Raw genomic sequence first — 11070 nt, 5'->3', positions numbered from 1 at the left:
ATTGGGGTGAACCACCTCTCACCCAGACACCCCAGTTCTATTTGTTCTTCTCCGAGCGCGCCTACGGGGGGGGGGTAGTGGTGGGGGGGAAGAAATGGCTTTAGCTGCTTCACCTTATTTTGAGGGCGCACCGGGTTATGGATGCTGCGTTTCCCGGAATAAAACTTTCTGGCCTCCGGCGCCCGACTTGAAATTCAGGCAACGAAAGTCTAGATCAGGGGCTAACAGGTTGCAAACCACCTGGAGAGAACTGAGAGGGGCGTATCCCACTGCCCGCAGCCTCGGAGGGCCCCACGTCCATCGGGCGCTCAGTGCTCTGCTTGGGGCCTTTGCAGAGTTCCTGGCTTTGCCCACCTTAATCCAAACCACCTTTTCCCTTCTCTGAAACCCGACCCTGCACGGTCGTGGACGGGCCTTATCTTTCAAAGAGTCCCACCCCCAACTCTCGCCAGTGTACTGACTAACCTCTACCGGTCCCTGTGGCCTCCCTGAAGTCCCTGGAGCCCGAGGCTGCACTATGTTTTCTGTGCTGCAGGAAGGGAGAGTCCTCACTTCTTTTGAACCCGGTTTTTCTTTTTCGAAGGATAATTCTTGGAATTATCTGTCGGGGCCTGTGCACTCCCTCCCGAGAGCAGAGGAGGGAAAGGAGTCAGGGACTTGGTCTCCACTACTCCCTGCTGCGCTGGTGGGGTCTGTCTGCGCTTCCAGCAGCATCACCGTGCAGGAGCTGTGTGCAGCTTTCTGCCAGCCCCCAAGCTCTTGGACTTTTGGGGCGATGGCGGCGGGGGACTCTTCCTTCCTTCTGAGGAGAGCTGGGAGCATACAGGAATCCCGGGAGCCAGGGCTTTTCCTAGGCTCCCTCCAAGGCCCCCCTTTCTGCTCCTACGCATTCAGCTAAATGCCCTTGGCAATTACTGGCCCCAAGCTCAGAACTCCCAGGTCCCAGTCTTCTCCTGTTAAAACCAGGAGCTTTCTCCCTTTACCTGCTCTCTCCTGAACCCCACCTCAAGGTTCCCTTTGGGACTGCCACAGTTAGTGACACAGGCTGGGAAATCTACAACTCGATGTTGATGCAGGATAGAAGTAGAGAAAAGTGTTGATGGTTAATGCTAAGCCCAAAGAGTTCAGGGCTGTGCAAACCCCACTTACAGGAAGGGAAAAGGACCATTCAGTGGTTTAACAAAGACCCCTTGGAAGCCACAGGTGCTGGGTGAAAGGTGAGGCCACGCCCCCACAGCATGGACAGATGCAGGCTTCCATCTTGGAAGACAAGGAACTGGAACGGCCTAGAGCAGGAGCTACAGCGTTTGACCTCTGGCAGGCCACCAGGACGCCCCTGGGGTCCGGACAGTGTGGGGTCCCTGTTCTGGGGGCAGCAGGTCAGAATCCCTTTCCGACCTGAGTCCTGGGTCACCTCTCTGAGAGAAATGAGTTCAAGTGGGTGGGCCTGTCCACAGGGAGACAGAATCTAGAATGTGCCCCCTCTCACATCACTGAAATCACACTACCATCCCAAGGAGTGGGTAGCTGTTAAACATTGTAAAGATTTTCTGAGAGCGGAATTGGGGTGTCAGCCAGAAGTGGGGCACTCTGGAGTCACTCCATTGCAAACGCTTTGGACCCGGCTGACCAGGCGCCCTGCATTACCCTGGGCTCTCACTGCGACACCCGCAGGCTGCCCGCCCGCCCGGAGTTGGGGCGCCGGGACCGCTCTTCCCCTGACCCTGCCCAGGGAGAGGGACGGGAGAGGTAGCCCCACACTGACCACCGTGCCATAATCGACTTTAATCCTCGGATATCTTAGTAGTAATGGCGGCGGAGGTTAGTGATACAACGAAAACAACTAAAACCCAAACTAGTACTAGTACTAATAAGTACTCATCAATTTGAAATGACTAGCCCATCATTCTCAAAACCCGAGGGGTGAGGGGCTTCGAGGGAAGCGGAGCAAGTGGAAGGTCCCAGGCCCGGCTGGGGTTAGGACTGTGTGTGTGTGTGTGTGTGTGTGTGTGTGTGTGTGTGTGTGTATGTAGGGGGCTGGGTTCCGAAGGAGGGCCGAGGGGGGAGCACAGAAGGAGGGGGTAGAGTTTCAGCGCGGGGAGGGGGGCGCCGGGGCGCAGTGACGGGAACCAATGAGCTGCCAACTCGCGCGTCTCCGGCGTGACTGCCTAGATTGACGTGGAGGACACGTCAAATTGATCCCCGCACTCCGCAGCCTCCCGGTCAGACGAATTTCTCCTAATCGGATGAAGTTCACCCTAGGCCTGGGGTCGCGGGCGTGGAGAGTGTCCTGGGAGCGGGCGGCGGCGGCGGCGGGCGGCGGCGCGCTCGGCAGCGGCTCACGGCGCTCTTCCAGCCCGCGGCCCGGCCGCCGCGGCTCTCGGCTCGCGCGCGCCCTCCCTCTATGCCTCTCCCGCGGCGGCGGCGCCCCAGCTCTCCCGGACCGCGCCGGGCCCAGCCCCGGCCGCCTCGGCGCCAGGCAGCCGGCCGGCCCGCGCGCCATGGGTAAGGGGCGGGCGGACGAGGCGGGGGGTGTCCCGGCGCCTCCCTTCCCTCGCGCCCGCGGTCCCTGGGAGACCAGGTCCCGGGTCCCGGACTGGCCGCGTTCTCCGCACGCCCCCAGCCCCGGGCGTGGGTGGGGGGCGCTCGGCGTGTCGCGGGAGGGGATGTCCCAAGTAGACGCGTCGGAAGTCGCGAAAGGGCACGGAGGGCTGAAGCGCGCGGCTCCCCCCTCCGTGGTCCCTGCGCGCGTGCCAACTCCCGGGACCGGACCGGGTCTGTTTGCTCGGACTCCGAGGACCCGCCGGTCACCTTCGGAGGTGCCCCGGGTGCAGCCCCCGTCCCTGCGCGGCCCCCCTCGGCTAACCCGCCGGTGTTCTTTCCCCTCCCCTCACTCTCGTCGGGCGCGTCCGCAGAGCAGACGTACGGCGAGGTGAACCAGCTGGGCGGCGTGTTCGTCAACGGCCGCCCCCTGCCCAACGCCATCCGCCTGCGCATCGTGGAGCTGGCGCAGCTGGGCATCCGACCCTGTGACATCAGCCGGCAGCTTCGCGTATCCCACGGCTGCGTGAGCAAGATCCTGGCGCGCTACAACGAGACGGGCTCCATCCTGCCCGGGGCCATTGGGGGCAGCAAACCCCGCGTCACTACCCCCAACGTGGTCAAGCACATCCGGGACTACAAGCAGGGCGACCCCGGCATCTTTGCCTGGGAGATCCGCGACCGGCTGCTGGCCGACGGCGTCTGCGACAAGTACAACGTGCCCTCTGTGAGTTCCATCAGCCGTATCCTGCGCAATAAGATTGGCAGCCTGGCGCAGCCCGGCCCGTACGAGGCGAGCAAGCAGCCGCCGCCGCAGCCGGCGCTGCCCTATAACCACATCTACCAGTATCCCTACCCCAGCCCCGTGTCGCCCACGGGCGCCAAGATGGGCAGCCACCACGGGGTCCCGGGCACAGCGGGCCACGTCAGCATCCCCCGTTCATGGCCCTCGGCTCACTCGGTCAGCAATATCCTGGGCATCCGGACGTTTATGGAGCAAACAGGTCAGTGGCGCCGGCCTTCTGTAGCCTTCCTGGAAGGGGCAGAAGTGGAGGGGGCGGGGAGGCATGCGGGTGAGGGGTCACTCTCGCGGGCCTCCTCCAACCGGTTTTGGCTCAGGGGAGGGCTCCGGGTTGGCCAGGGAGACTGAGGGTCCCGGGCCTTCTGTGGGAGTCCTCGGACATCTTGAACTTTTTATGACAAATATGGAAAATATTTCCCAAATAGAAGAGCAATCACCGACCACAAATTCGGAGGCTTGAAATTGCGCTTTTTCATTCTTGCAAAAAGTATGCAAACCCCTATCGCCAGATCTAAGCCAAACAAACCGCAAAGTCAATTCTGCGACCCTTTCTTAAGATCCCGATCTTTCGGGATCCCTCACCATTCCCCAAAGGGCTCTGTCCCTCCCAGGCCCAAAGGCTCTTTGAGTAAAAGGCGAAGGGTCTGGCTGGCCTGTCTTGCTGAGTGGCCTGAATCTCCAGCAGGCCCCGTGGCCTGGCGGGTGACCGGCGCCTGCAGGCTGCAGCCATCCTCAGGGTGAAAGCTCCCACGGATTTGCCCTTGGCCTGCAATCTCTGGGTGTGGAGGGAGGGGACGGGGAGGGGGGGGAAGTTAGGGGCAGTTTTGGTGAGGGGCTCGGAAGAATGGGTGGGGGCCGGGACCGGGTCCGTAGTCTCTTTGCACTGTCCCCTGCCCCCAGCAGCCGGCCAGAGAGTGTGGCATGTTATTAGGTGCGCAGACTCAGCAGGAGCGTAAGAGGCAAAATTCACCGTAGCCCAAGAGACAGGAGGGGCGTCCAGAAAGAAACTGAAGGCTTAGCTCCAGCGGCTGTGGGCCGCGCCTCCAGGCCGTGCACAGGCTTCATTTCTCCTTGTGGCTCAAACCCAGCCTGGGCCGCAGGCTTGGGCCAAAGCTTCCCGTGGAGCGTCCGGTGGGGAGCTAGCGGGGAGGTGACCTCTCCAAGCCTGAGCTCAGATCTGGAGCTTTCTCTCGGTTTCCTGCACACACACGTGCGCGAGGAGCAGACCTGTGCCAGGGACGCTCACGGGTGGCTGGGATGATGCCTCTTTCTGGAGGCCCGGGATGTCTCTGGAGGGAGTCGTGAGTAGAGACGGCTTCCAGCCCTCCAGACGCTTCTTGAGACATTGAGAAGCCCATATAATTCTCTTGAGCCTGCTGTGGATTTGAACTTGGACCTTTTGGGGCACCGTCTCTGGAAAGTGGAAAAGCCCCCTGGGCAGAGGGCGCTCAGACCTGGCCGTCAGCCTCTCCCTGCCAGAAACCTCCTGTTTCGTGGGAAGCGGGTGGAGACCTGGGAGGAGCGAGGGGAAGGTCCCCAGCACCCTCTCTCTGCCCCGCTGGGAGCAACAGCGGAATCTGGGGTCCCCGCTGCCCTGAGCATCTGCCGCCGGGTGTTCAGAGGAGCCTGGGTCGTGCCTTCGGATCCGGGCTGGGCGCTTGTAGGCATGTGTGTAGATGTCCGGGCCAGAGGGCTGCCCGTGTGCCCAGCGCGGACTCAGATGCCTCTTCTAATTCTCCTGTGTCCCCGCAGGGGCCCTGGGGGGGAGCGAAGGCGCCGCCTACTCCCCGAAGATGGAAGACTGGGCCGGAGTGAACCGCACGGCCTTCCCCGCCAGCCCAGCCGTGAACGGGCTCGAGAAACCTGCCTTGGAGGCAGACATTAAATACACGCAGGTAACTGAGCGCGGGGAAGGAGGCGTCCTTAATCAGGGGAGAGGGAGAGGTAGGGGGGCAGGGAGAAAGAGAAGAGACCCCCTCCACCCCCGGGGGAGGCGAGTTGGGCTGAAGGTTGAGGTCTGGTCTGCAGGCATATTTCTCTCCTTTCCTAGGAGGGGATTGACTTGCCTTTTGCCAAGACACTTTTGCTAAAAAACCCGGGACCCGTTAACACAAAAGGTTGAGGACTGACTCCCTTTCTCTAAGTCCCGGATGGTGAATATCATGACCCCCTTCACCTTTTGTTATTATTTCTAACAATTTGAGTGGACATCGCTTTGCCACAGTCCTTGCCAGGACAATTAGAGGCCAGACTTCGCATGGAGAATCATTGTGGGGACAGCAGGGAGAATGGGGACCCCCCCACACCCTGTAACTGCCGGTGCTGGAGAAGCCGACGGGATTGCCCGCTGCCGACGGTCTGTCGCTCTCTCTCCCCGCAGTCGGCCTCCGGCCTCCCCGCGGTGGGCGGCTTCCTCCCGGCCTGCGCCTACCCGGCCTCCAACCAGCACGGTGTGTACAGCTCGCCGGCCGGCGGCTACCTCGCCCCGGGCCCGCCGTGGCCGCCGGCGCAGGGGCCCCCGCTGGCGCCCCCCGGGGCCGGCGTCACCGTACACGGCGGGGAGCTTGCCGCAGCCGTGACCTTCAAGCATCCCAGCCGAGAAGGTGAGGGGCGCGGGCCGGCGGGAGGGGTTCAGACGAATGCTGGAGGATTAGGAAGGGTGCAAAGGAGCAAAGGAGAGAGGCAGACAGAGACAGAGACAGAGACAGAGAGGCTGGAGTGGGTACCGGCATAGATTCTTCCTCTGGGTTACACTTTAAGCCGGAGCAGATTAATTTCTAATAGTTATAAGCCGTGTCCCTAGAAAGGCAGGCAGAGATTGAGAGAGGTCCCAGGACTGTCCCCTAACTTGTATGGATTAAGAAGACCCCCTCTCTGGGTCTCATTTCTCTGTCCGTAGAAGGGTCTAGAAGGCACCCTCCAGGGGGCACCTTCCTGTGGCCTGTGGAGCTGTACCTTCTGTGGAGGACCTGCTGTGGCACCTGAACCCCGCAGGTGGGGTTGGACCTGCCCTGGCCCGGACCCCTTCCACACAGTGCCCATCTCTTTCTTCCATGTCTGAGTTTTTTTTTTTTTTTTTTTTTTTTTCCCAAGCAGTCCCTGTTCTCCCCTTGCATTCATCTTCTTCAACACATCCTTTGGGAAAGGAGACGGCATTTCAATCATGTGTCTCTAAGTCTAGACTCTTCTTCTCCTCCTCCTCCATAAATCTGTGCTCTGATAAACCAACTAACAGATTTGAGGTATTTAATTCACGGTCCACAGTGCGAGGGGCATCTTGTTACACTGACCTTTGGGTTCTAGTTTTTCCTATAACTTGGGAAAAGCTCACCTGCCCTTGACTCTGCATTTTCCTCACGGTGAAAGGAATGACTGGGTTTGCCAATTTCCAACCTGCCTGCTTTTAGGTTCTGAGAGCCAGGAATTTGCAACTTCAACTCCTCTAGGAAAAGGCAGGAGTCACTCCGGGGTGGAGGTGGGGCCTCTTGGCTTCAGCAGCAACGGAGGCTGAGCACGAACCTGGGGGCTGCGTGGGGCACAGGGATGTTCCAGATGCCCGAAGGGTCTTTACAGCTGATCTGCCTTATACCCACCCAGGCAGAAGTGGGGGCAGGTGGCACTGGGTAGGCAGAGGAAAGGAGGGGCTTCCTCTTTGGTGACACCCAGGCAAAAACTTTATTTCCAGGTAGTTTCATTGAGACGTAATAGCGTGATCTGTGAAAGAGAGAGAGAGAGAAAGAAAGTGAGAGAGAGAGGATTAAGATGCCATCATTAACAGTCAAGCGGAGGAACAAAAGTTAAATTTTTTTTCACTTTTTTAGAGCACAAAAATTCTGGGATATCAATTTACAAATATTGAGAATTAGACCTCCTTCAAGCTTTAAATTTAGTTTAAATAATAGGAAAATTCCACTTGTTCATTTACAGGAAAATCCAAGTAAAGGGAATTTTAAAAGTCGAGACTCAGAGCTCCTTCAATCTTTCCCTTTAAGGACAGATAAGGGGTCTTAGGGGAAGTGTTTTGCTCAGAGCCTTGTCCTTGGACTCGGACTCCGCACCTGAGGTTATCTGTTGAATTAGAAATTGAAACGGAATTTACCAAATTATATTCATTAGACTAATCCTTTAACTAAGCAGGTTCATTTGATTTAGAAAAGTGTATCTACAAATTTAAACGATTCCCCCCTGGGCTGACCCCAAGAAGCAGGAAGACTTAGAAAAAGGACTCACTATCTTCAGAGTGATGCGGTCCTTTCCTAACAGAGCCATTCTGTCCCAGGGCATTTCAAGCGCCACCTTAGAAACAAATTATCAAATGTAGGTAATAATCCAAACGTGAAACACACAGTTCTGAATTCTAGGCTAACTCTAGTTAATTTGATGGGCAGGGGGTACTCACTGGTGGTTAATTTTCTTTGGAAGATACTTTCCTTTCAGAAATACAGAGCCATTGAATGACACTGGCATTCCTGTCCATTTCACCATTATTTTCACTTCTATTATGAAACATCCCACCCATTTCCAAAATCTGCAGCAATAATTAGCTACATTCATTGTTAAATTAATAACAATATTCTGATCCTGACAGTTCTTTAAAGATCCAGGTAAAGGGTCATCGAATAAATCAGGTCGATCATCGAAAATGATTTCTTCAGCTGGCATACAAATGTTTGTGTTTGAACAGGAACATATAAATAATGGGAATTGCATATCTACTTGGGTTATGGATTTTTACTCTTCTCATTGGCAGAGAAACGGACTTGAAAGATTGCCCCCACCCACAACTGGTCTTTGAAAAATTACAAAGCAAAGTAATGTGAACCACTGCCTTTAATTTTCTAATCATTGCTTAAGAAATTATCTTCAAAGAAACCTATCCCATAAGACAATTTACTATCATTAATTGTTCATAAGAGTAGTAGGAATAGCATCTATTGAACTTCCTCAGTAAGAAAACAGTTTCTATACTGAAAGCGGTTTAATATCATGAATGCTCAGTATAAAACAAATACTTCTGATCATCTAGTCCATACACGGACAATATACACATAATAATATACATTATATTTTATATATGTATATACATATATTTCAATATGTCCTCCACATCAGGTGCAAATGAACATTATTATCCTAAGATAAGCTTACTCACATGTCAAATTATTCATTACAATTTATTAACTTTATCTTGGTAGAGGGTTGTGAGCCTGGGTTCCCTATTATTTAGGCAAGATAGTGTGATTTACATTTCCCGACGGTGAAAGGAAACTTTAATTCTTAAGGCCTGAGAGCACAGGAAGGTTCCACTTCATCTACAAGTGGAGGGGAGCCCGTGTTCTAGGAATTCCGACCCCTATCCAGACAAGACCATCTCCCTCCCCTTCCCCTTCCAGACAGGTGACAGACCCCAGCAGGCATTCCCTCAAGACAAATGGTATTTACAGAGTGTTTTCAGAAACCTCAAAACCTCCTGGCTCTGAGGTCCCTCCCAGCCGGGTTTTGGAAAGACTAAAGATTTGGAAATCAAATTTATAAGACATTGCATAGGCTCAAAGAAAATGTGTCTTTTATATTTGTTAGAGATAACTCGCGGCTTGTTCCAGTCACCCCTGCTCCGGATTAATTCTTGAAGGATCCTAAAAGCGAACTTTGCCAGGAACACTAGGGCGCAAGCGTTGGCCTGAGAGCCCGCCGCCGCCAACCTCGGTCTCCTTGGACACAGCCTTGGGAGACCCCTTTCCAGGATTCCGCTGACATCTCCCCCATCCCCGCCCCGCCCCACCCCAGGGTCCCAGTGGCCCTGGAATGGAAGTACCAGTATTTTTTAAAAAACCTTGTCCCCATTCCTGCTCATTAAGATTAAATAAGCTTGCAGAGCGCCTAACGCCGGCCCGAGCCTTCGTGGGGGCCCCGCGACGTACCCACTCCGTCGCCCAGTTTACTGCAGGTGGGAAAGGAGGGGCGGAGGGGTCCTATGGGGAGGGACTGGGGCGGGGAAGAGCTACAAACGCAGCAGCAGGCTCGCCCCCGTAGAGTGGAGTGAAATCTGTCTCTGGTCTCCCGGTGTTTACTTTTCACGAGTTCATTTTCTCGCTTGTCTCTCAGGCAACCGGCCCTTGGCTGAGAAACCTCCTTCTCCGGAGTTGTTTTCTAAACAGGCCCTCACCTCCAAGTGTGTGTACTGGGTGGAATGAAAAGGTCTGAAAACTTCGTCGGCTGAGCGGCCACAACTGTGTTTAGGAAGGAGAGCTGAGAGGCAAGGGAGAGCGAGGGGTCGGTCCTGGAAAGGTCTTCAGACCCCTTCGCCACCTCTGCGAAACCAGATGTGCGCGCGCGCGCCCCTGGCGCAGAGGTGTGGGCCCGGCTCCGCGCGGCCCCGGGGCGGTGCGCCAGAGCCGGGACGAGGGCAGCTGCAGGAGGAAACAGCCGGGAGCTCCCCCTCACCCCAAACTGAGGCGCCCCCAAGCTCCCCCTTTAAAGGAGGACGTGTGGAGGAGAAAAGAAAGTTGAAAACAGGCGCTTTTAGGTATAAATAAGCCTGTGCTTTCCAGCGCAGGAGAAGCCGAGGGGCCGGGCCTCGGGAAAGGGAAAAACAGGGGTTGCACAATCGTGGCGTCAATTTTCTGGCTTCCAGTAGCAAAACTTGGGCCCCTTCCCAAAACCCTAAATAATAGAGCAACTCGCTGAATGCTGCCTAATATGGCAAGTCCACTGTCACTAAATCCGGAGGCCCACAGGCCCCAGGACGTGCTGTGCCCACAGTGGTGAGCGCATCTGGATCCCCGGGCCGCGGGGGCAGAACGAAGTCTGCCGCCCGCCTAACGCACGACCGCCTCCCACGTCGGGGGTGACCCTGGCCACCCCGGGCCCTCCCCGTGGGGCATTTTGGGGACCCACCCCCACTCGATTCCCCCCCGGCCCATCGCGGGCCCTGAGCTGCTTTGAGGACCGTGACCTGACGCGCTGGCAGCCTCTTGGGCCGGTGCGCCAGCTGGGTCTGGGGTGGGTGGTGGCTCGGGAGGCGGGGTGCGCGGATCTCAGCTCCCAGCTCCCTCCCCGGTCTGGGATCGGACCACCACCCCGCCCGTGGCCGCCTGGCTCGGCAGCGCCTCCCTGCGCCCGGCGCCCGCTTTACTGAGCGGCGCGGGGCCCGCGGCGCGGGGCGTCTGCAGGCGGGCCCTGCGCGGAGAGCCGCGACCCGGGCTGAGCGGGCCAGCGGCTTCCGCGGGGCCGCGAAGGGTGGGTGCCGAAGGCTCCGGGGAGCGCGGTCTCGATGCCTCCTTGCAGCCCCCAGATGTGGAGCGCGCGCCGCCCCTTCTCCCCGGGACCCTGCGCTGTCGGCCGTGTTCCCGGGCATCGCGTTCCCCGGGTCTCCCGCTCGGCGCCGCTACCGGCAGTGACCCCACGCCCTGTGCTTCCTCCCGCAGTGGCCGACCGGAAGCCGCCCAGCCCCGGCGGCAAGGCCCCCGACGGCCTCGGGAGCTTACACGGACTGCCCGTCCCGGCCTCGACCTCCTAGGGCCGCGCGTCCGTGAGCCGAGCTCAGGCCCGAGCCCGGAGGCGGCGGCGGAGCGGCGGGCGCAGTGGGGCGCGGACCCGAGGACTCGCCGCGGCCGAAGTGCCCATCAGCCCCGGCCTCGCCCGGCCCCGCGCCCGGCAGCCGCGCTTCCTCCATCGGCCGGGGTTTTCGGCTTCTCTGAACTTTGGCTTCAGACTGTTGCATCCTC

General features: G+C 57.7%; 1 protein-coding gene across 1 annotated transcript; it reads left to right on the top strand.

Moving 5' to 3' along the window:
• Positions 1-2246: 2246 nt before the first annotated feature.
• PAX1 (paired box 1) lies at positions 2247-10862 on the top strand (the record flags this gene model as incomplete). Its single annotated transcript, XM_079718612.1, has 5 exons — positions 2247-2505; positions 2916-3545; positions 5096-5238; positions 5724-5946; positions 10771-10862. 5 exons carry the CDS (start codon positions 2247-2249, stop codon positions 10860-10862), a joined length of 1347 nt encoding a protein of 448 aa, XP_079574738.1.
• Positions 10863-11070: the final 208 nt, after the last annotated feature.

This window comes from Hyperoodon ampullatus, assembly GCF_949752795.1.
Source record: "Hyperoodon ampullatus genome assembly, chromosome: 14".
Classification (NCBI taxonomy): domain Eukaryota; kingdom Metazoa; phylum Chordata; class Mammalia; order Artiodactyla; family Ziphiidae; genus Hyperoodon; species Hyperoodon ampullatus.
This window is presented reverse-complemented; position numbering and strand designations above follow the sequence as displayed.